This window comes from Monodelphis domestica, chromosome 6, assembly GCF_027887165.1.
Source record: "Monodelphis domestica isolate mMonDom1 chromosome 6, mMonDom1.pri, whole genome shotgun sequence".
NCBI lineage: Eukaryota > Metazoa > Chordata > Mammalia > Didelphimorphia > Didelphidae > Monodelphis > Monodelphis domestica.
In genome coordinates this window covers 56,813,507-56,839,694 of record NC_077232.1, presented here as the reverse complement: position 1 = coordinate 56,839,694, position 26,188 = coordinate 56,813,507, and the positions used below count along the sequence as shown (strand labels likewise).

The 26,188-nt window shown below is 40.0% G+C and overlaps 1 protein-coding gene across 6 annotated transcripts in view; it reads left to right on the top strand.

Moving 5' to 3' along the window:
* Positions 1-2,808: 2,808 nt before the first annotated feature.
* The window catches only part of NAV2 (neuron navigator 2), a 479,248-nt gene continuing 455,868 nt past the window's right edge, over positions 2,809-26,188 (top strand). For all 6 annotated transcript variants that reach the window (XM_001368048.4, XM_056802030.1, XM_056802028.1 and 3 more), the window contains exon 1: positions 2,809-3,530. In XM_001368048.4, the coding sequence (XP_001368085.2) occupies positions 3,273-3,530 (258 nt within the window). In that variant the 5' untranslated portion in view covers positions 2,809-3,272. The remainder of the gene's footprint in view (positions 3,531-26,188) is intronic.

Genomic DNA, 26,188 nt, shown 5'->3' with positions numbered 1-26,188 from the left:
CCTCACACACTAGCTATGTGCCTCCTCAGCAAGTCATTTAATCTGTTTGCCTGTAAAATGGGGATAATAACAGCATCTACTTCACAGGGTGTTGAGAGGAAAAAATGAGATAATGTTTGTAAAGTACTTAGCACCACACCTGCATATAGTAGGTACTATATAAATGCTTCCCTTTTCCTTCACTAAATTGAAACTATTCTTTTTCAAAGTGTCAATGAATTCTTAATTTCTAAATCTGACAGTTTTATTTTTAGTCTTCATATTTCACCCCTTTTCTTCAGCATTTGGCACTATTTCCTCCTAGATATTTTCTTATCTCTGTACTGTTATGATACTGCTTTCTAGGTTCTCCTGTTACCTGTCTGACCAACTCCTTTTCTATCTCTGTGATGGTATGTATCATTCATATGCTTCCTAACTATGTGTTCCAAGATTCTATCCTGGTCTCTTTTCTCTTCTCTCTGTACACCCTTTTTACATGGTGACTTCATCAGCTCCTATGGATTTAATTATCATCTCTAAGCAGACAGCTCCTCAGATTCAGCCCTGAGATCTCTCTAGAGTTCCATGCTCCCATCATGAACTGCCTATTGGCCATTTTGAACTCTATGCCTCATAGACATCTTTAATTCAGTAAGTCTAAAACAAAACTCATTATCTTCCCTCTTCTAAACCTATTTACTTCTATTGGGGATAACACATTCATCCCATCACTCAGTCTCTCAAATGTGACCTCATTCTTGACTCCTCAATTTTCCTTACTTCTGATATAGCCAATCCATTGCTAAATCACGTCATTTTTACTTCCATAATATCTCTCACATTTGACCCTTTTTTCTTTATTCAAAGAGCTACCATCCTAGGTCAAGCCTTTGACACCTCTCTTTAAGACTATTGAAATAGGCTCTTAATTAGTTTCCAAAACAAGTCTCTCCTCACACAAATGCATCTTCCATACATCCCTAATCAATCAATTACAGAGGCTCCCTGTTGACACTAGGATCAATGATTTCCTCTTCATCTTATAATTTTTAAATGTCTATTTTTAGTGTATGTGTGCACCGTACACAATTACTAGCATGGTACATGTATACAGTTTATAAATAACTACACAGATATTGGGAGGAAGCACAATTTTTTTAAACGGCTGGAATCCAAAACATTTTGGAGACTACTAGGTTAGAGGGCTTCTAAGATCCCTTTCAGCTCTAATTCTAGTATCCTACAAGCCTTCCAGCTCTCAATCTACAATCATCCCCCTTTCTATTAATGCAGCTTAAAAAAAAAAAACTGAGGCCAGTCAGTGCGTTTGAGGCAAAGGGCAGAGACAGGTTCCCCCAGTCAAACAAAGCATTGTTTCTCTGGAGCCGGCCAATGTCATGAATACTCTCTGGGCCACTCTAATTACAGAGTCTGTTGTAGGTTGTAAGAAGGAGTTAGTTTAGGGCGGCTGCTTTTCCTGGGTATTGTATTTGCCCGTAAATACTTCAAATAGTTGCAGTGAAATGTGTAGCCTTTGAAAGCCCGGGAGGAGTAGATTTAGGGAGGCAACCTCCCTCCAAAATACTTACTCCAGCGTATTTTTGAATGGCTAGAGAAGAAACGGCTATTTCCTTAAATTAAAAAAAAAAAATGGGGAAGGGGGTGGGGATGAGTGGGAAGTGTTGCTCAATGGAGCAGATCCTTAAACCAGATAGTAGCTGAGCAATGCCAGAGATCTTATTCCGGGCAAATTCAAACTATAAAAGTGACCAGTGGAGGGGGGTTGGGGTGGAGACATCCTCTTGGCGGTTCGGCTGCTGCCAGTGTACGTGTTTGAAGAGGCATTTGGACCCTTTCCACTGCGTTTCAGGGGTGCTGCAGAGACTCCGCCCCACGGTTCTTCCAGGGCAGTGCCCCCAGCACACTCCTTAGCGGGGAAGCGAGTTCTGCAGCAGCTTTGGAGGCAGTAGCAAGAGCCCCCAGCATCCTGAAATCTGGCGGCTGTTGGAGTCGAAGCCCCGCCCCTTTTGCAGGCAGCTTTTGGGTTTCTGATTGGAGCGTGGCCCACCAATCAGGGGAGCCCTGGTGAGAGGCTGTCAGTTTGCAAGCTTCTCGCGCTCTGGCTAATCCCTGCAGCCTTCTTTGGTATAGCTGCTGCTGCTGCTACTGCCGCCGCCACCACCGCCGCCGCTGTCTCGGAGACTAAGGCACAGGCAGTGGCTGCTATTGGTGCTGTTGCTGCTACCGCCGCTACAGCGCGCACTCTGGGCAGCTCTGGCCTCAGACCTGCTCTGCTGCCCATGCAGGGAAACAAGTGGGCGCTGCTCTCGATCGCTCTCACAGCCCGGGTTACTGCTGATTTCTTTGCCAACGACTGTTTCTGTCCTTTAACTCCATAGAGAGCGTATATACATACGCCCAGGCCTGGGAAGTGCTGGGAAATTTGGTTTCCCCCAGGATTGATTTTGAGGGGGAAGGGAGGTGGTGGCATTTGTGAGCTCATGTCATGCACGGACCGTTCTGCCTTCTATGATTTCTCTCGATTTCCTTCCCGGCTTCATCATCCCTGGCAGATATTAAAATATTAAGACTAAGAAGCTTGGTTCTCTAAGGCTCTTGTCCAAGGGCATCAGTCATTCGTGAACTGAGAGCTACATCTGCTTCTTGGCTAAGGCTGAAGAAAAACATCTTAAGCTGGAAATCCTGCTTGCTAGTTCTCGCTGGCATCTCTCTCTCTCTCTCTCTCTCTCTCTCTCTCTCTCTCTCTCTCTCTCTCTCTCTCTCTCTCTCTCTCTCTCTCTCTCTCTCTCTCTCTCTCTCTCTCTCTTCCTTCTTCCTCCCTCTCCCTCTTTCTCCCTCCCCTTTTTCCTGCGGATTTTTATTCCAAAGGACTGCCTCATTTTGGAGATGCAGTGACAAGATAATGGAAGTAAAAGTCTGGGTTTCCAAGAAGGAAAATTATAGGAAGAAGACAGTGGAAGGGAAGAGCAGTTAAAACAGCCTCAGTACATCTAAGAAAGGGAGAAGACTGAAGCAATATCAGACCATAGTACCCCGAGGCCAACAAGATCAAGACTGGCAAGCTAACAGATCAGGGATTCCTGAAGGTGTGCCTGCTCCTAGCTGATCATTATTATTATCGGTTATTATTTTAATAAACTGGTTGAAGCTTCGTGGGCGAAGTAAGGGCTGCTGCCTCTCTGCCTTCTCGTCGTTCCCTTTGCCGGGCTACTGCTGCTGCTGCTGGTGCTGCTGCAGCTGACAGGAACGTGTTAGGAAAGCAGAAGAAGATGCCAGCCATCCTGGTCGCCTCCAAAATGAAATCGGGACTGCCTAAACCTGTGCACAGTGCCGCACCGATCCTGCATGTGCCCATGGCCAGGGCTGGCCCCCAACCTTGCTACCTCAAGTTTGGGAGCAAGGTGGAGGTGACCAAGCCTGTTTATTCGAGCCAGATACCCCTGAAATCTCAGGGGCTGCATGAGCCTGCGGGGGATGGGCTCCCCCTGAGGAAGAGCAGCTCTGTGGAAAACGGATTTGACACCCAGGTGAGAGAGAAGGTTGTTGGTCAGGGGAGAGGGGTGGGGTTCAGGATACTGAAGTGTTGGGGAGTGAGGAATGAATTGGAAAGAGAATGAGTAGTATGTGGGAGGGGATGGAAATCTCATTTTATGATAGGGGTTTGAGGTTTGGAGATTGTAAGGGACATGGTGGTGGTGGTGGGTGTGGCCAGAGTAGTCCTTGGGGTATAGAGATTTGTATGAGGTTACTAGGTATGTGATGGAGATGCTCTGGCATGTTGGGTGGTTGTACTGGTGGAGAGCATAGTAAGGCTTCTATTTCATAACTCCTAGGAAGGCATGCTGATATGGCTTTTCAGGAAGAAAAATGTTATTTTATATCTTTGAGTAATAAAGATAAAATGCTAAACTAGTCACTGGCATAGTGCATTACCAGCTTGTCTAAGATGGCAAGCGTTAGTTTGTATTTGTCAGCCCCAGCAATGGTTTAATCTCTAGTTGCAGAATCATTTGAGACATATCTATTTGCACCTAGATGGAATTGCTCTAAGCATTGATGCAAGATTCAAGCAAGGATTATGGGGGAGTAGAAAAAGCATTCCTTCTGCTTGTTGGATCATGATTTCTGAAGGAGAATTTTCAGAGCTGACATTGGGGTTGGTGTGATGCTGGACCTAGGGCATGCAGGCAGGCAGCAGTGAGCAGTCCATGGCACACCATCTGAAGAGAGCAGACAATCTGTCCTAGCTGACTGGCACCTCCCTCCTCATGCTGATGGGTTGATAGTATGGGGTGGCTTTTGTAGTGATATCATGCCTGAAATCTGGGATCTGTCTCTTAGGTGGCAGGTCATGGAAAACTGTCTTATCTGAAAGAAAGAGATCACATCTCCTACTTAGATCTGTGATGGCTAGCCCCCAACCTCTCTTAAGGAAAAGAATCATGGCTGCCAATTGGTGCTTTTGGCCTGCTGTCTTGCTTTTATGGTGACAGGGTGGGGTATAGGCTCTGATTTTTGACTGTCTTACAGCAAAGACCTTTTGGGTCAGGCAGAAAAGTTGAATATAACTGTTATGCTCCAGTGTGTAGCATATCAACCCTGGGAATACTGAATTCTCCTAGCTGATATTTTGCTGAATGGTCTCTGGGTTCCCCTAGTACCTGATTCTCTACTCCTATCTGTACTCTCTCTTCCCCTCTTTAACCTTAGTAGGTTATCTGGAAATAGATGCTCTGCCAGCCAGTTTTTAAGCTCTTCACTCAAGCCCCCCCTTGAAGATTGCAGTCAACAACCCTTCTTGGCTGTGCATAAATGCCCTCCAGATACTGAAATGTATTCATTGTATGTGAGCTTACTTCTGTAGATTTTAACACCAATGCCATGACATCTTGCTTCTTATGAGAATCCTACCAGTAGCTTAAGTTTAAGATTCTGGTAGTAGCTAAGCAAGGGGTTGCCCTTCCTCCATCAAAGACCCCACCCTATCAACTGCAGTTTCCCTTATATGATGGCCGCTGATGCCTGATATGTTGAAAAGGTATGGAGGTGAGTCTTAAAAGCCAGCTCATACTGCCCAAGGAAAGGGGAGCATTTTCTTTACATTGCCTACAGGATATGAGTGGTGATACAATCCTGGGTTCAAACAGTAGCAGAACTAATGCTGTGAGAGGCTATCCATAGAGCACAGACAGGCCATTCCTGCTGGGCTACTTTTCTTCCAGTTACTATCTGTAATTCCTGCAATTGTTACCCTCCTCTTTGCACTATTTGAATGAAAGCCTATGAAATAATAGGTTCCATAAAGCTGTATTTTTTATGTTAAATGAAATTCATAGAGGGGAAGTGAGCCTTTACCAGGGATAGTGCAGTCTAAAAGTCAGAAATGCAAACCTCTAATGAGTGATAATAACTAACATTTATAGAACACTAAGGTCTGCAAAGCTCTTTATAGCTCTCATTTTAACCTTACAACAAACTTTGAGGCAAGTGCTGTTGCTACTTCAATTTTTACAGAAGAAGAAACTGAGGCAGAGAGCGATTAAATGACTCAAACAGGGTTATAAAGCTTATTAAGTGTTTGAGGCAAGATTTGAACTTGTCTTCCCAACTCCCAAGTCCAGTGCTATATCCTTTATGCCTCCTTCCTACCTAGAATCTCGAATGTAATTCTACACTTAGCAATCCCTTTTTTCATGGAGTTTGTGTCTCCACTCTTCAGACTTTTCAGTCCAGTGACACTAGCCCTTTTGCTGTTCTTCCCACTATTTCTTGGCTGCAGGCACTGGTTTTCTCCCATTCCTGGAATTCTCTCCCTCTTCATCACTGTCTCCTGTCCTTTCTGACTTCTTTCAGTGCACAGCTAAAATCTCACTTTCTACAAGAAGTCTCTCTTGATCTTCCTTAATGCTAATGTCTTCCTTCTATTGACTCTTTCCAATTTATCCTTTAACTTGTTAGCATGTTGTCTCCTTCTTTTCACTATGAGATCCATGAGATCAGGGACTGGTTTTGTTGTTGTAATTTGTTTGTTTGTTTTTGCCTCTTTGTATCCTTAGAACTTAGTGTAGTGCCTGGCACATTGTTGTTGTACTTGGTCAGTCATGTCCAACTCTTGGAAAAGATACTAGAATGATTTACCATTTTGTTTTCCAACCTGGAAGATAGTGGGTGCTTAATAAATGCTTGTTGACCCACTGACACTTTATGTGATCACCCAAATAGAGAGAAATTGGAGGACATATACTACTTGTGTTGTTGGTTGCACACATACAAATGCCTAGGGTCACTGAGTTTTTCCACTAGTTTCATTGTCCTCTGTGAGATCCCACATATAACTCAGTTTACAGAGGTAAACTAGCCTCGTTACTGGTACTTTATCAGCTTACTTATACTACTTGTCCAAACTCTGGAATGGATGGCAGTATCAGAAGGAAATCCATTGTGAATTCCCTACCTGCTTTGGGCTATCTCCACAACCTTTCTGCCATCTCTGTAATATTAGCTAATGGTGCCCATGCCCAAGATACCAAAAGGTGGAATGCAGAAGAGGGTGGGTACGAATTCAAGGCAGGATAGCAGCAGCAGATGAGCTCATCATATTGTACCCCAAAATTCTGTAACAACAGGAAAACCTCAATACCATTGTAGCCTTTCTGGTCAATGTACTTTCCCTACATACTTGTTGAAACAAACATTTGAAATTATGTATTTCAGAAAGTTCATTGTTGTTCTAAACCCAGATTAGTTTCAAAAGTGGTAGATAGCATATTGCTTAGTATGCCAAACAAGCTAATAGCTATTTGCATCTGAGAGCTTAAATAATGGCATGGAACAGGACAGTATGATTTTCTTCAGTGTTATAAATTGTGATGGTGCCATTTTTTTTCTCAACATTCTTTTCATGCCATAAAGCACAATATTCATCCGCATGACCTTTGGAATGGAAAATGGCACATGCATCTTATGAATTTAGATGGAGTCATGTACAGTTGCAACCCTCTGCTTTATTTGTCCTTGAGTATTGGGTGGGAAGGGTGGGAAGACATTGGGGTCAGTCAGAATAGTGACTTGGGACATCCTCCTGTATTCGAGAAAATTTAAGTCACTGAGTCAGCAAGTATGTATTAAATTCTTACTATGTACCAGGCATTGTGTTAAGAATTTATTATACAAAAAGTTGGGGGGGGATAGGGCAAGAAATAGCCCCTGCTCTCAAGAAATTTATATTCTAATAGGGGAAACAATGTATAAACCACTAGGCACATACAGGACATATAGTGAAAGTAGATGGAGGGAATAGAGAGGGAGATTCTAGTAGCAGGGAAGAATGGGAAAGGTCTCCTGAAGAAGGTGGGATTTTAATTGAGTCTTAAAGAAATATAATGACATTAGGAAAATAAGGAGAAAAATTGGAGTTTGAAATTATTCATACCAAGGGAGATTTTTAATGCCCTTCTAATGTATGTAAATTCTTGATTGAAAAACCCTAAGGGGAAAAATGAATTCTGAACTAGATCTGAGATGCTGGTCTTTATTGGGTATTGCATGACTATATATAAAAATCCTTAAATTTTCAGGGTCCTATGGCAGCTCAGTGCCAAGTATGCCCAAGAAAACAGAGGACTCAGAAGATGTCCTCAAAAAGTTAGTTACTATTGACCTAATAACTCAAACTCATTGTTACTAGCTCCATTTCACACTTCCTGCATAAGAACTCAATATACTGCATTACATCAGATTTTCCCAGGAATATACATAGCATGAAAGAATAGAGCCAAAGAGGAAAAGTCATAGAGGTAAACAGAGTCCCAAAAGTCAGGGTTCTCTGCCCACCAAGAGACGTTACCTACCTCTATGGCATCATCTTCTTTATAATACAATCAACTTTACAGTATAAGAAAAACCTTTGAGAATCTAAGTTTCTTGAGGACAGGGAGAATCTCACTTTTATATCTGTGTCCTATATACTTACCATGTACCATGGTAAGAACTTAATAAGTACTATTCTGCTCATTCACTGAATCAGACAGTACAAATGTTTGGGATCTCCTTGTTTTTGTCCATTGTTTTCTGGTAACCTGAGAGTGAAAGAAGCCTTCTTCAGTGACACAGTTTGTGAGATAATCAGAGATGGTTCTGGAGGGGAAAACTTTGTGACATTCTCTTCCATGTCTAGAATACTCTGTTTCTTCATATCTACCTTTAAAATCTGTTTCTTCTCTTAAAGTTCAGCTCAGTGTCACTTTCTGTTATCCTATAAGTGGTTCCAGGTCTCCCTCATATTATCTTGAATTTATTTATGTGCTTAAGTGCTGTATCCATTCCATCCCCATAGAAAAATGGAAACTCCTTGATGTCAGGAGGTGAGTTGTTAGAGATTTTTTTGCCTTTATCCCCAGTAATTCTTCTGCTTGCCTCAGTTTCTTCAATTATAATGTAGGGATAAAAATAGCATCTACCTCCAAATGATAAACTATTTGTAAAGTGCTTAGCACAATACCTAACACACAATAGATTCTTCTTTTTCTTTTTTTTATTTAAACCCTAATTTTCCATCTTAGAATCTTAGAATGTATTGGTTCCAAGTCAGAAGAGTGATAAGAGCTAATCAATGGGAGTCAAGTAACTTGCCCAGGGTCACACAGTTAGAAAGTGTCTGAGAACAGATTTCAATTCCCCTTCACAGGATGGAAGGATTTTTTTTAAACCCTCACAATCCATCTTAGAATCAATACCATGCATTGGTTCCAAGGCAGAAGAGTGGTAAGGGCTAGGCAATGGGGGTTAAGTAACTTGTCCAGGGTCACACAGCTAAGAAATATCTAAGGCAAGATTTGAAACTAGGACCATCCCATCTCTAGGCCTGGCTCTCAATCCAATGAGCCACCTAGCTGCCCCTATATAATAGATTCTTAATAAATGCTTGTTTCCTTTTTTCCTTCCTTCCTTCTAGCACTTAGTAAAAGGCTTGTACCTTGTAGTTACTTAATAAGTATTCATTTAATTAAATTGAAAGGTTGATGGTTTTCCTTAGGGCTATTGGCAGCATTTAAGCCCTTTTTACTCCATTGCCCTACTTCCTTAATTATCAAAACCGCCATCTTTATCTGAACTTTACTTGTCATCACTTCACTATGTGTTTTGTCCAATCCCATCTAAGACCCTATGTTCTAGTCATGAGAGAAATCATGTGTTGGATTTTTCCATTTGGTCCCTATTGAAATCACCTGGGGATGTCTGCCTAAAGTCTTAATAGAACATTTCACTGTAGCAGCAGGAAATACCCAGACTGGCCACCTTTTGTTCTCTAATTACTCATCTTCCTGTGAAAGTTTGAACTTCTTTGGAGCTATTCCCAGTAGAGCAGGTGCTGTATCCTGGATCTCCCTAGCCTAGACTCAAACTGAGGAACTCATGGAATTTAGCAAGGGTCTGAGTCGCCTGGGACAACCTCAAAGGAGAAAGTAAGGCTTAAGCTGAACTTTGAAAGATAGTTAGAAAGGCACAGAGGAGAGTTGGAAGCCAGTGGTGTACTTCTTTCTCCATTTTATTAAAGAAGGAATTGACCATTGTGAGGTCAAGAGATTGGAATTGTACATCCAGGAATACAGGTGCTTAAAAATTAGGAAGTGGAGAAAGAGAAAAAAGGAGACGATGGGGCAGAATAGTTAAGAGAGGCAGAAGTTGTGAGTTGAGGAGTAAGAGCAAGACAAAAGTTGAATGGAGTAATATCTTATCTTTGTAATTTTTAGTCTATAGAGATAGAAAGTCTGTAGAGACAGACATGGGGGGGGGGGGAAGATGATCTAAATCTACATAGAGTTTAAGCCAGAGAGCATTGGGATGCTCCTCCTCTGACCATCACAAAGAAATTTTGGCCATTTCAACCCTGCATTTCTGTAAGAAATGCTTGAATTCCATAGAGGAGCCACAGATACCAGATGCAATTGTAATGTGTATTTGACAGAAAGAGACTGCAAAAATGTATACTTGCCATAGAATATTCATATCCTGAATGACTGACGGGATTTACATTGCCCTCCATACTCTAAACATATCTTCCATAGACTATAATACTTCATCCCAGGAATAGGAAGAGCTTGCCTTATCAGAGAATGCAGAATCACAAAATGTGGAAGTTGGAGGACCTCAGCAGCTCAGACTGAAAGGAATCCACACTACAGTAGAGTCAACAAGTAGTGGTTATCCAGCGGTGATTTAAAGACTTCCAAGGAGGGGGAAGCCATTACCAATTAAGGAAACTGATTCCACTTTTAGGGCACTCTAATTTGTAGTAAGCTTTTCCTGACATCAAGCCTAAATTGACTTCTTTGTGACTTTAATCTGTTGCTTCTGGCTTTCTGTTCTCTGGGACCAAGTTGAATCAATTTGATCATTCTTCCTCATGGCAGCCCTTGGCAAAATTAAAGACCAATATTTTGTCTCCCTTGACTCTTCTCTTTTCTCGGCTAATTATCCCCAGTTCTTTTAATTGATTCTCTTGTGTTAGATATTCAAGGTCCTTTGCTATACTTGTTACCCTGCTCCCAACATTTTCCAATTTATTAATGACCTTAAACTGTGGTGCCCAGAAAATACCTCAGATGATGTCTGATGATGGCAATGATGCTGGGATAACGACCTCCTATTCTTGGAAGTCATGCCTCTCAGTGCAGCCTCCACTAAAGTTTTTGGCTGCCGCAGCATACTGCTGACTCATATTGAACATTCATTTTAGATTAATATACTGAATACAGGAAAAGGAGAAAGGAATAATGATAATAACCAATATCTATCTAGCACTTTAAGATTTGTAGAGAACTTTAAATATTGTCTTTCTCTAGTTTCTTACTCCATAGCTCCTCATTAGGGTCCTCTAACATGCCCCCTCTCCATCGGAAATTCAGATGCCTTCAATTTGTCTCATAGGCACCAGAACTACCAACAAACAGCTGTACAGAAAATTGAATCTCTCTGTGAACTCTATTAATGTGTTTTAAGGCCTGTAGTGCATAGACTATGATCTATTTCCCCCCTTTTTATGGGAGAGAACTGGGAGATCCCTACTGGATTCCTTTTTTGGTTTATTGTGACACCTGGGCCTTTCCCCAAGAATGAATATTTATAACATTGGTTTTCTTTATCTATAGCATAAATCATGACCATGTACAAAAAAAAATTGCTTTGGAGACAGGTTCTGAATTAGCCCAGAAACCTCTGTCAAGAAGACCATAATTTAAGAAACTGTCAAAGCATATTTGAAGAGAACTGTTAACTATCTCCCCACATACTTTTTTTTTTAAAGAAGCAACAGCAAAAAGGATCTCTTTAGTATTTTCCATTTTTAGGAGCTGATTGCTGTTTAACTTGGGCTCATTCTTAGGAAAGTAATTAGAGGTGATTGAAATCCTCTGTGGGTGTTTCAGATGTTTAAAATAAAACTGAAGAGGCCACTGGGAAGAAATCAAAGCTTCAAGAACACAACCTGTTGCAACTTGGTGCCATTGTGTTTTGATTAGAACTCTTAATTCATCTTCAGAGTTGATTATGGATTTGATTAGTGCATTTTTCTGCTCTCGTGTTATTCTCTTTCTTTTGTTTCTCAATTCTTTCAGGAGGACATATAGCATGGTTATCTGTCAACATGTTAGAATGTTTATAGTTCACGTATTATTTCTAACTACAGTATATTGGTTAATTATGAGCTTCTTGAGTCTTAGTGATTTGTATTATGTAGATTATGTTAGATTCATATGATGTAGATAAACATGACAGGCAGCCTGGCATAATGGATGGAGATCTTGTCTTAAAGTCATGGGATGGTCTGGAGTTAAATTCTACTTCTGACCATATTTATTGGGTCACAATGAACCACATCACTTAATTTCTTAGTGTCTCAGACTGATCTAAGACTATCAATTATAGCTGGGTTGCTAATCTCTATTGAAGGAGGAAGATTTGACACTTGGAGTTCTCCCCAGTGAAATCACAGGTCTGGATGCCAAATATGGAGAAATGCACCCAGATTCATATATGTCAAATATCTATAGGTAATCATAAAAATTAAGGCTGTAATGGAAGTCATTAGGTCAGAAATATAGATGTCAAGACACCTGATTTCATAACTAGTCTTCACTGAATCTTGAGTAAATAATTCAACATCTCTAACTCTAATTTTGTAAGATGGTTATAACCAAAGGGCAATGGAAAGAAAGATATGTAGAGGTTATAAATTGACTACAATATATTAGTAACAAACTGACAGGTCTCAAACTTGTTGGGGAGTTAAGGGTATTTTTTTTAAACCCTTACCTTCCATCTTGGAATCAATACTGTGTATTGGCTCCAAGGCAGAAGAGTGGTAAGGGCTAGGAAATAGGGGTCAAGTGACTTGCCCAGGGTCACACAGCTGGGAAGTGTCTGAAGCCAGATTTGAACCCAGGACCTCCCATCTCTAGGCCTGACTCTCAATCCACTGAGCCACCCAGCTGCCCCCTTAAGGGGATTTTGTACCCCAAGTTTGTGAAGACTTTCCCTGGCAGGATGGACCAATGAGAACAATTTGTTCCAACAACCCTGAATGTGGCTGAACATGGCCCTGTGGACAGCTTGAACTTGGTCAGACACTAAGCATGCTGAGGTCATCCATTGCATCCCAGGCCATCACCAGTCATCCTCACTTTTGTCTTAGCATGGACTTTAGTGACTCTGAAAGAGAGAATGAGGCTGATGATTGTGCATCTCTGCCTCACTTAAATCCAATTCACACACTATTCAAGACATTATCCCATGATGTCACTGGCCTTTAAAAAAGAAGGACAAACTACAATGAGAAGGTACATTTAAGAAGTAGGATAAAAAGACAGCTTCAAAGACTTGTATATGAAGATGGACTAGCTTGGGAGCAAGAGTGAGGGACCAGGCATCAGCAGACAGTCTGAGTTTTGTCCTTGTATCCCAGAAATGTGAAAAGAACTAAAGGAATACTTGCTGATGTTGGGTAGCTCCTCTGTAGAGATGCTCTAGAATAAGATGGACAGAATTTTAGTGAGGAAGAAGGTAAGTTGAAATCTTCAACAACAGAGTGTCTACATTTGAGAGATCTGAGTATTGAAATAAGATAAAATTGGAGTTATTTTTACATGCATATAGAAAGGGTTTTTCTTTTCAGTTCTTTTGACCCCATTTGAAGTTTTCTTGGCAGATACTGGAGTGGTTTGCTCCAGTGCAAAAGGACCAAAAGGTGGTCCTTTTCCACCTCATCTGATAGATGAGGAAACTGAGGTAAACCAAGTTAAGTGACTTGTCCAAGGTCACACAGACAGGGTTGCCATTTCCTTCTCTAGGTCATTTGACATATGAGGAATCTGAGGCAAACAGGGTAAAGTGACATGCACAGGGTCATACAGCTAGTAAGAGATCCGAGGCTAGATTTTAACTCAGGAAGATAACTGACTCCAGACCTCTATCCACAGTACTACCTTACTGCCAGAGAGGGGCTTTAATCAAACACATGTTTAGCTCTTGAGACCAGTGCAGAACTGCCTATCAAGTGGGTGCTCAATGAAAAAAAAAACCTGTTTCTAAGAGTTATCCTAACAGCCCTGCTCAATTGCATCTCTTGACCCATTGATACTACAGGTTCCTATTTCATGGGATCGAAGACTTAGCTGAAAGTGATCTTTACTGACAAGGACAGGGTGGATCAGGGAGACTAAGCAACTTGCCCAGGGCCATACATACTATATGACAGCCCTGAACCTCCAGTCCAGGTATTCTGATTCTTTAAGCAGTGCTTTTCCAATAGCCCCATCCTGGAAGAGTGACTGTCAAGAACACATCCATTGGTACCACTAGAAAGAAGAAAGAATAGAGGTGGGTTTTTTTTTCATCAAATAAAATGGGAGCTTAAATCTAGAAGAGAAATAATTGTAAGGGAGGAATCAAGGTCAAAGTTCAGTGCTCAAAATAGACTTTCTGCAGCATACTGCCTCCTTTTGTAGGCTCAAACCCAGCTGTCACTAATCCAGTTGGCTTGTGTTCTTTGAAGAGTCAGCTTCAAAAACAGACTGACAAATCCAGGGAAGAAAAGTGCTGCCCTCCAAAACCCCAAAGAGACAAAAGTGGGATAAATGGACCCCATGTTAAAGCAAGGATAGCCCTCTTGCCAAACCAAAGTCAATTTACTTCCATGGAAAAGTGTTCATCCCTCTGTGTTGATTTGTGGGAAGAGGAGAGTAGCAATCAGATGCCAAGAAAAAGGAATGACTGGCAAAAGGATGCTAAGTAACCATATTGTCTTAATGAGATACTATGGGTCAATGTGAAAGGAGAAGGAGGAATTGCCATTCTTTGCAGTTTTCTGACATTTTGATCAGGGATTGAAATTAAGCATGCCCTCAGATCCCAGTCAAATTGGGCTACTTTCCATTTATCTCTATCTCTCTCTTGACCTCTATCCCACCTTGACCTCTCACCCATGTCTAGAATGGACTCTCATTTAACCCCATCCTCATGGAGATTCTGTGCATCCTTCATGACTTATTTTAGTGCTACCTCATATCCAAGAAGCCTAGTCTAATCCCCCCAGAAATAACCTTGTATAGATATAAAATACATACATATTTACATATTTACATACATACAATACATTTTATATAGATATAAAATAAAGTTCTATATACATATATAGTAGGTACCTATATTATGTATGTATATTATTGTATTTTTGTATTATCACATCATATTATATTAGCATGTATGTAATAATAGTATGTCTATATGTAATAATAGAATAATGTAACAAATTATAACAAATATTATAACAAATAAATATATACTAGATATATAGCTTATGTAGATAGATATATAATAGCTGTCCCAATAGAAAAAATATATTTCTATAGCTCTAGAGTAGGTATATAACCATATATAGAATCTATATATCTGTATAGACATATAATAGGTATATCATATAATATTACATACTATATAGAGGTACAGTAGATTACATACATATGTGTATATGCGTGTATAAGTGTACATACACATAATTTAACCCAGGCAAAGTTAGGCACTCTGGCTCAGGGGATTTAAGGCTTTAAGAGAAGAGGTTTACTCAGAAAGTGGGGGAAGAATGACTTGTGTATATCACCTCCAGAGAAAGAACTAGTAAATGATGAGAGGAGAGGGAGTGGGGGAGATACCTGGGAATTATAATGTTATAAGCAAATAAATATTTTTTAAGCAAGAATGGTAAGAAAGATTAGGGTCTCTGATTTCCTGTACATTATTGGCATGCAAGACCAGGATTAAATTCTATGACTCCTGTAAATTTGTCATTTTATAGTTACCTTTTAGTCATTAATAATGATAGGTATATACTTATGGGGAGGGGGGAGAAAGAAAGAGAGAGAGAGACAGAGGGAGAGCAAAAGAGAGGGAGAGAGAAAAGAGAGAGAGAGAGAGAGAGAGAGAGAGAGAAAGAGAGACAGAGAGACAGAGAGAGCACCCTTATTTTTAAGCACACATATTTTCTTTCAGTTGATTGTAAGCTCCTTGAAGACAAAGTTTTCTTTCTTTTTTTTCTGTATCTTCAGCTCCAAGTACTTGAAACATAGTGATATGGTCACTATTTAAGAAAGACTTTTTAAATAAATGATGAATTAAATAGTTTGTTTATTGAACAAATGCCTGGAATTCCATAGCCCTACTGCACATTTGGAATTCCTATTTTTCTTCAAAGAGTAAGCATGGCAGCACATTGAAGACAGCTCTGGGCTGAGTCAGGAGGTCCCAAGTTTGAATCTGACCTCAGACAACTTACTAGCTGTGTAACCCTGGATGAGTCACCTAACCTCTGTTTGTCTCATTAAATTATTGAAAAATTTATAACCGTAAAATGTAAATACATAACTGTACAATGAGGAGAATAATAGCACTTACCTCACAGAGTTCTTGTGAGAATCCAAAGAGATAATATTTGTAGAAAGCACTTTTAGGAAGCCCTGACATGTAGGGGAAGGTATGTAAATGCTTCTTAGTAATGCTTCTCTTTATTCCTCAAAAACAGATCCTAGAATATGATTTCCCAGCTCCCTCCCATAGTTTATTACTTTCATCCTTCTTCTCCAACCTGGTCTCCTCATCACTCTGCTTTCATCTCACAAGGAACACCAAGGCTCTTGATTCCTTTTCGCTCAAGGATGTCAATAGATGACTCTTCTGTAGTTGTTTTTTAAGGAGTTTTTATTACTAGCACTAAAAGAAAGATCACATTAATGAACAAAGTATAACTTACAGGTGTCCTTAGGCCTTCACCTTTCTTAGCTTTCCTCACTTTCTGATTGAACCTCCTCTCTTAAATTCTATCCCTGGAGTCAGATTGCCCAACACTGCCTGCATCAAGTACCAGGTTGGTTCAAATCATATAGATTTATTATTAAACATGAATTTAATGGTCTCCTAGTCTAACTTCTTCAATCTATATAGGAAAAAACTTGAGCTGGAGGAATTCATTGACTTATCCAAGGCTATTGCAGGTAATAAATTGGGGGGGGGGAGCAGGGATTGGTTTATTTTTTATATGGAATCAGATCTAGAGTTGGAAGGAAGCTCAGAGGCTATATAATCCAATCCCAAACATTAGAACTAGTATTTGAACTCATGTTCTCTGATTCCAAATCTAATATTCTTACCCCTGTATAATGCTGCTTCCCAATGAAAAAGGTTTATATAGACTGGTCCCAAGGATACATGTCGCCCCCCATTACTTATATGTGTCATTACTTTTAAGTAACTGAATGCTTAGGATACATCTTATTTCTTAGGCATTGTCCCCATGAAAAACCACCAGCAACCTTACTCTCCCATCTTTCACTGATTTCCCAAGTGTGATCAATATCCATTCCCATATGTATATGGCGGTCAGATAGTGCAGTGGATAGAGTGCTGAACCTAGACTCAAGAAGACCTGAGTCTCAATTCAGCCTCAGACACTTATTAGCTATGTGACCTTGAGCAAGTCATTTAATTTCAGTTTGCCTCAGTTTCCTTATCTGTAAAATGAAGATAATAAAAATGCTTACCTCCCAGGGTTATTGTGAGGATAAAATGAGGTAGCATTTGAAAAGCCCTTTGCAAACCTTAGAAGACTCCATTAATTCTAGTTATTATTAGATATCCAATATATTTAATAAAGATCTTAGTACACATGAGGACATTCTCTAATAGAAGTTCATATTTCTATAGTTCTCTGAGTTTTAGAATACATTTTTTCAGGACAAGCTTGTGAAGAAGGTAATACAAAAGTCATTACAGATGAAAATGTGAACAGTCAGAAAGAGAAAGGGTCTTGCCTAAGATCATATAGCTAGTAAACTATGAAACCTGGATTTTATTCTGGGACTTAGATTCTAAATCTAGCACTTATTCTGCTAGCGTATGCTGTATTTTTCACCATGCCTAGCACACAGGAGGTGCTTAAATGTTCGTTGATAGTCCTAGTCCTTCAGTCTCTAGTGCTTTTACTAGAGATGATGTAATCAGGTCCTAGGATTCAGAGAACTGGAATATCATTTAATATCATTTAGTCCTAAATTGAGGTCCAAGAAGGGTTAAAATGATTTGCCCAATGGCAAAAGACAAAGAATAGCAAACTATTACAAGCTGATTTGGATTTGGATTGGCAAGGATCTCAGGTATCTTTACCCTTCTAAGATCTGCTTTGGAGCCAATGACTATCCTTCCCTTTATTTTTCTGTTTCCCCAATACTCTTTCCTTCTCACTCATCCCCCAGTACCTGACACCAGACTTCATACTACAAAGCACTACAAGGCAATGCCTTTCTTGCTCTTGTTCTTTTCTCTTTTTTAAAAAAATCCTTACTTTCTGTCTTAGAATCAATATTAAGTATTGGTTCCAAAGCAGAAGAACAGTAAGGACTAGGAAACTGGGGTTAAATCATTTGTCCAGTCATACAGCTAGGAAGTATCTGAAGCTAAATTTGAACCCAGGACCTCCTGGCTCCAGGCCTGGCTCCCTATCTACTGAGCCACCTTGCTCTTGTTCTTGATGGCTAAAGGTTCATATGATTTCTTTCCCTCACCGAGGCTTCTTAGATATTAAAAAATTCCTCATTTGGTCATCAAATAGACTTCCCCTATGTAGACTCTAAGCGATCACTCTAATGCAAATATTAATAATATGGAAATAAGTCTTGATTAATGATACATATAAAACCCAATTGAATTGCTCATTGGCTATGGGAGGAAGGGAGGGAAAGAACATGATTCATGCAACCATGGAAAATATTCTAAATTGATTAAATAATTTTTTCAATTAAAAAAACAAATAGACTTCCCCTAGAATTTATATCTCCTCTACCATCCTCTTGGTCAACTTCATATTTTCTTCCTTTCACTCTCCTAGAGATTTTTATGTCTGCAGTCCCTAAAAGTCCTAACTTGTCTTTGATTCATCCTTATGGCACCATATAGTTTCACAATAGAAGACTACCAACCCGAACAGTGATTTCTAATATAGTTTCTTACATTGATGAGAATGGAGTCCTGGCACTCTGACCAACTGGTTTGGATATTTTCCCACCAATATGACTAGCTAACCAACCATTGTACACAGAGAAATAGTCAAATTGTACCTATTTACATGGTGACTTTGGATTTCTTCCACCCCATGGTCAAAGGAGAGAAATTTTAGTCCCACCACTTCCTAGACAGAGAGCAACAGTTGGTAATGAATTAAAGCTTTTGTCAATGCAAGATAATAGCAAGTTATACGGAGATTTCTCAGGAAATTTATGTCACCCACACAAACCCCAAAGAGTGACTCAGGACTAGTTGCTTCTGATTCCCAGGGAAACAGTCCCATTCTTGTCATTGAGTTATTTTGCAAACAACAGGCTGAAACCCCAGTGTGTTTTGTCTTTCATTCTAAATGTGTGCCTTTATACCTTGGGCAACCTTCAGTCTGTGCCAACCCTACAGCCTCCAGTGTGGGAGTAGGATAGTGCATGGGAACATGGGCTAGAAGAGTTCCCTGGGTGCCTGACTCTTGACTTCTCACTCCTAGATATTTAGACCTTGACTATTTGGGGCATCGCTGAAAGAAATCATTTTCTTATTGCCTTGGAGGTTAATTGGAAGTGCAAAGACATGGGACCTAGGAGACTTGGCATCTAACCCTTGCTCTTGTTAATTCACTGTGTGAATGTAAGCAAACATTTATCATCTGGGGATCACTTTCTTCATGTGCAAATTGCAGGGAGAGGGTGGGAAATATATGGTCACTGCTATCCTTTCCAAATCTAACATAGTATGATTCTCCATATTTACTAATAAGATCAATTTAGGAAGTCCCAAAAGAATTGGTGCAACTTGAAGATATTAAGGCTTGAAAATGCCCTAAGTCTTTTGGGACACCTTTTATAAATAATACTACTCTAGGGAGAGGGAGATGTTATGAAGAATTGTAAAATATAACCTCCGCACTCATAGAACTATTCAGGCTTATCTGAAGAAAACAAAGAATATTACCATTGGACCCAGCGATGGTAAGAGATATAGCTACTAGACAAAATTCAGAGAAAGGAGAGTAAGGAGAAATAAATATAGGCTGATGACTTTGGGAGTGGCTTAAATTTGTACCTAATGGATAAGTAGAATTTGGGGTGTGATTTGATCAAGTAGTGAGGAGGAAGAGGAGGAAGAAGAGGAGGGAGAATATTTCAATCAAGTGAGGAAAAGACTAGAAAATACCAACAGATCTTGCCCTGACCCATTTGTTTCTTCTTCATATTGCTTTAGATGCATAGGAGTACCCCATATCTTCACAATGTCATCATCACTTTCTCTGACTTCCTGCAAGAAGCCCTTCCTGATCCTCCTTCACCCTTGTCATCAGCCTCTCTTTCCCTTAGCTTCCCTCCTGTTGGCCCTTCTTTGCAATGGTGCCCCATTTGGCTTTACTCCATCTTGCTACAATCTGGGAATGATTCTTTTCGCTCTAACCTACTCTTCCTGCTGCAACCCAGGGTACCCCGCACTCACCACCCTGACAAGAGCCTCCCATGTGTCTGACAGCTGGAAGGGTTCCTCTCACATCCTTTTTCAACTTCTCATCTGGCTCAGCAGAATGCCTCCATTTCATGCCCGGTCCTCTTTGATTATTTTCAGGCCCGAGAGTGACGCATGTTTCTACCACAGCTTGTTGGCCCCAAACACCCCAAAGCTGTCAGCCTTTCCAGTTTATGAACCACTTGTCATTAGCTGCTCTCTCTAATTGGACAGGACCTGCAGGGAGAAGACCTTGGTACAAGGACAGCTCCAAGGAGCTCACACCATGCAGGCAAATCAACTATGAGGAATAAACTCACACTTATATAGCATTTTAAAGTTCATGAATAAAGCCTGTAAGGTAGATAGTCTATATATTATTGCCAGCATTTATAGATGAGGAACCTGAGATTCCGAGAAGTGATTTACCCAGGGTCACACAGCTTTTACAAATTGCATTACTCCCCACCTCATACTGTCCAATCTAGTCAATCTGTTCTACTTACTGTTCCCCTGGGGCAGTCCATCTCCCAGCTCAGTGCCTTTCCTCAGGCTGTTCCTCCTCTCATTCTCTCTGTCTCTGTCTCTCTCTGCCTCTCTGTCTCTGTCTCTGTCTCTCTGTCTCTGTTTCTCTCTCTCTCTCTCTCTCTCTCTCTCTCTCTCTCTCTCTCTCTCTCTCTCTCTCTCTCTGTCTCTCTCTCTCTCTCTCTCTCTCTCCCCCTCCCTTTCTCCTTCCCTCCCTCCCTCGTCATTCCCCGCTCCTTCTGTGTCTCTGTCTCCACTAACCAAATCCTTAGCTTTCCATAAAACCCAGCTCGTGTCACCTTTTCCTGGAGGCTCTTCCTTATACCTCTTCACTTTCTTCCCCCTTTTTATTATGACCTTCTCCCTCTCCCACTAAAATTATATAGTATTTTTCTGTGTTTATTTAGCATGCATTTTCCCGATAATATTTTACTTTATTCCCAGTAGAATAGAAGCCCCTTTGAGGGTCAAAAACTAATTCTATTTTTTCTTTATATTCCCAGTATCTGTTCTGGTGGCATAACAAATGCTCCCTTAGTTGAACCCTCAATTGAAGTGTCAGGTCTAGGACATGAACCCAAGTCTTCTGACTCCCAGACTAGGGGGTCTTTCTGCTGCTCCAGCTGCAACACAGTCTGAGAATTATATATAATTCTTTCAGGATATGTGTTCAGACTCTGAGGTCTGCAGACCCCTAGATTTCAAGGCATCCCTGAACTTGCATTGGGAGAAAAAAAGAATTACATCTTTATTTTTGCTTACCTCGAACTGAAATTCAGCATTCTCTTCAATTATTTAAAACATTATTCTGAAAAAGGTCTAGCTTTACCAGACTGCCAACAGGTTCCAGGACATAAAAAAAATGATTACAAACTCCCTGCCTTAGACCATGGAATAGTTAAGGGGCCCTTTTAGCCTCTAATCTATTAGCTTGTTCAACTAAGACATAGTCAGGAGAGAAGGGGAAAAAATAGGAAAGGAAAGGAAGGGAATGCTTGCTTCTATTATTGGATGTTCTACTCTGAACAGCTTGGCAATTTTAGAAATTATAAACAGCTTGCCACTAAATCATTTTCCCCTCTTTCTACCAAATGGAGCCAGACTAGTTTCCGTATTATCATTATCTCAAACCATTTTGAATTTAGATCAGTAAATTCAGTGAGAAAGGTTAGCACCTTTCCTGGAACCAAGTATGTCATCCATATCATTTTCCTATAAGATGGGGCTAGAGGCAGGCGTTACCTTCTGATTTCCTCAGGTTCAAAAAAGCATGGAGCAGAGAAGTAAGGAAACTTGTAGAAGGTCATACCGCAAATGAGATACAGTGACATTGGCATGACTTGACTTCGTCCCATGCTGTGTTCACTAGTGTAGGTCTTTATGCATGAAAAAAAGAACCCAGTTTAGTGTCCATTTTGGAGCTCATTATCAAGAATAAATGACTATCTAGGCCATGGGAAAATGGGCATTTACACCGCAGGTTTTATGGCTCTTTCCGATCACCCCTTTAATCCCCAGTTATTACAGGTTCGGACTTGTTTCTTTTCTGGGGTGAGGAGCAGAAATAAATATACATTTGACCCATTCCCTAGAAATGTTTACCTGGCTAAAAATACTCTAGCTGAGTATTATTTTTAGTGGGATTTATATTCGAAGTATATAAATTGCCAACTTTGATGTGTATTATTAGGCATGAGCTATTCGTACATTTTTATAACAGGAAGCTTCTGGTTTTCCATTGAGGAGAACTGGAACTCAGTCAGAAACTTGCCATTTGAAAATTCCTAATGTTATAACTCAATTGCTGTCTTAAAAGGCATTTTGTCATAGACCTTTAATGATTTGGCCATTGGACGGCTGGAAAGCCATCAGTTGCCTCTGAGTGTTCTTTGAATCCATTTTGGAGGTCCTGCCATGTTTTAAAGGAGGTCTTCCTTAAACTCTCTCTCCACAGGCTTGTGACATTTTGCAATATGTTGTTGCCTTTGGATTGGTCTATGATCAGACATGGTGCTTATTTTAGAACTGGAAGGAGAGAAGAGACATCAATAAAATAATACTGAGTGAAAATACATTTTGTGGTTTTAAAATATCTGTCCTGGTTAGGAGAGATTACTTCTGTTTTTCTTTTTTAATCACTTTCAATTTTCTCTTCCAGATAGTTGGAAAGTGATGGTGGGAAGGAAGCTCTGGGTTGGAGGAATTCACTACCTGCCAAAGCATTCTATTCCTCTCTTTTGGGCAGCTGTGAAATCCCTCTTTAAAGTGTCTGGTTTAGCACCTGGTTTTCACCCTACCTATCTGAATTATCCTTTATAGTCTCACATTACCACAGTATTTTGGACTTGGAAAAGACCTTCAGCAGCCTTGAAGTCTAGCCCATACCAGAAAGGAATCCCCACAAATAGGCATGTAACCTTTGCTTGGATATATCCAATCCATGGAGGAGTTCTTTCTTGAGACAACCCAATTTCATTTCTGGGTAGCCAATTGTTAGGAAGCTTTTCCTGACATCAAGCTTCACTTTACCTTTTTATAGCTTCCATTTATTATTCCAAGAATCTGCGAAACAAAACAGGATTCCTCTCTTTTCCCCATATCAGCATTCAAAGTCTTGACCAGAGCTGTCATGGCCTCATGGGATCTTTGTTTTTCCACCCTATATATCCATTTCTGTCAACCAACTCTCATATGACAGGGGTTCAAGGACCTTCATCATCCTAGTTACCCTCCCAGGGAGAAATACCAGTTTATTAACATCTTTCTTTAAGCGTGGTATCCAGACTTGAACATTGTACTCCCAGCATGATCTGACTAGGGCAGAGGATGGCAGGAATTTTGTCTTTGTCTCTTTTGCTAATTCATAATCTTGCTCTTGCCCTTTAAAAGACTATCCCCATTGGGCTCTGTCCTTTGCCCCTTTTCTTTTCCCTTTTCACTTTCTCCTTTGGTGATGCCATTCTGTGTCATGGTTATAGTAATCACATGCATGCATATAACTCCCAAATCTACACATTCAACCCAAATTTCTCCCCTTACCTCCACATCTACAAAATAATCTATACGCATTTCTGCCTCCAAAGTAAGATGTCCAAAACTGAATTAGTTACCTTCAAATATAGAACTGTACTTCCTTCCAACTTCCCAATTTCTGTAGGCAGTATCACTATCTCAGTCATTCAGTCTTGTGACCTCAGATTCATATTTATGAATTTGAGTTCTTCCCCACTTCTAATAAGGGATCAAATCATTTTTATTCTTCCTTGAAAATCTCTCACATAAATGTCCTTTCCATTCATACTTCAGTCTCTATTAACATGTTTAGTACCTTGGGTCTGCAATATTTTATTAGCCATTTAAGGTTCCCACTCCCATCTTCAATCTCTTTCTATTCTATCTGCCACTACCCTCATATGGCTGCCAAAACAATCTTCCTAATGCACAGAGCAGATCATATCATCCATCTTCTCTTTTTTTGCTTTCAGTCTTCAGTACCTCCTAATTTGGGGCCATCCAATTCCATCCAATTTCCTTTCCCAGATCTATTTCAAAATTCTTCATGCTCTAAATTTTAGCCAAATTTCTTGCTGATCTCATTCCCCACTCCTCCCATTTTTCATAGAGACTCAAATCTATAGTTTCTACACCCATATCCCACCAAATCTCTTTTCTTTTCAGACCCAACTTTTGCACTGCCTCCAACATAAAAACTTCCCAATTCCCCCAACTGAATGTCATCTGTCTTTAGATTTTTACTGAGTACCATGTCTATTACTTTCTTTTGACACCATCACACTCTGCTTTGGATTTTAATTATGGGCATGCCTATCCTAGCCCCATATTTGATTGTAAGTTCTTTGAAGGCAGAGATTGAGGTTTTTTTTTTTTTTTTAATTCTGTATGCCACAAATTGTAGCACAGTGCCTTGCATGTCTAGACATTTCCCTAGGAAATTTCCAGTGAGGCAACTCCATCTACCATTACAATTCAGCCACTGGTCTGGAATGTATATTATCTTAGGGGGAGTCTAGAGACAATGGAAGGTTACCCAGAGTCACCCAGAGAAGTATGTGGCAGACTTGAAGCTAGGTCTTCCTGACCCTCTTGCTAATTCCCTTTCCACTCCATTGGGCCATTTCTTAAATCGTATGTAGTAGGTGTTCAGCAGCTGTTTATTGAATTCAATCGTTTCTACATGTGCCCTTGAAGCCAAACAGAATAAGTCTAACCACCTTTTCTAATTTTCAGTCTTCCAGATACTTGAAGGCAGGGATCAGGCAGGATCAAGGCAGGATTCTAATTTTTTCTTCTTTAATCTAAAGATCCCTAGTTTCATCCACTGCTCTCTTAATGGCATGGTTCAGAATCTCTTTGACATTCTGATCACCTTCCTTTGAGACACACCTAACTTGTTAACTTCCTTCCTAAAATATAGTTTCCAGAATCAAACCTGGAGCTCCACGTGTGGTTTGAACAGGACAAATTCCAACAGGATTGCAATTTCTTTTGTTCTGAATATAGTTTCTCTTGATGCCACATAAGACAACTTTTCTGCCTCCCTCTTGGCACTTTTAATATTTATTAAGAATGTAACTCCCTAAAACCCCCCAAAAGTGTGTCACATTCTAATGTTGGTTATATTTATATATGTATAGGTTTTAACTTCATTTAGCAGATTTTAAGCTTCTTGAAGAAAGGGATCATGTCTTATTTATCTTTGTATCTGTCCTATCACCTAGTATATGCAATGTTTGTATTAAGAACTTAGATATATGCTGGTTTGAGTTAAAATTTCAATTGGGTTCTTCTCTTTACTCTTTTCATTTAATATATTGATTATTTTTCACCTGTTAAATTGTTTTTAGAAGGGTCAGTTCTTTGAGTAGATCAAGGGGAAGGAAAGAAATATTTAGAAATGAAGGTGGTTATAAAGGTCAAAGAAATTGTAAGAATAGTTTTTAAATAATTAGGCACCACCTGAGCAGAATTGTAAGTAGTTGAAGTTAGTCTTATTGGCTTTTTGAGGTGCGCTTTTCTCCTTCAAATCATTAATTCATTCCAGCTCCCTACCAAAAGCAGACTGTTACCCTGTCTAGAAGGAAGTAGGTATTCATCTGTCCTTATAGAGCCCTTTTATGATGGTAAATTAATTTCCCCATTTGGAATTGTTTCTGTGCTGGATTTTTCTGTGCTGATGGAGGTAGGAGCTAATGATGTTCTTCAGTTGGGTTGATGGTAAGCTCAATCACAGCCTATCATTACCATTAGTTATTAAATCCTTCTGGGTCCCTTTACAGCAGGCAGTAGTCACTGTTTTCTGATTTGGTTCCACTTCCCAAAGTCTTTTGTGCTTTCAACTCTCCTCTCCTACCTCTCTATTTTAGACAAACATAAAGTTGTGATGATGCATCTTTGAAAAAGATGCTTCCTCTTCTCTCCTCAATTATTTATTAGGTGATCACAACTCCCCCTGAATATCTGGCAAGGGTGGTTAAAAATTCTTGGGCCTCCTACCTGAGATATTTGGATCTAAAGATTTTTATAGTTTTTGTTTGTCCCAGATTCCTTTGGCAATCTGGGGAAGCCT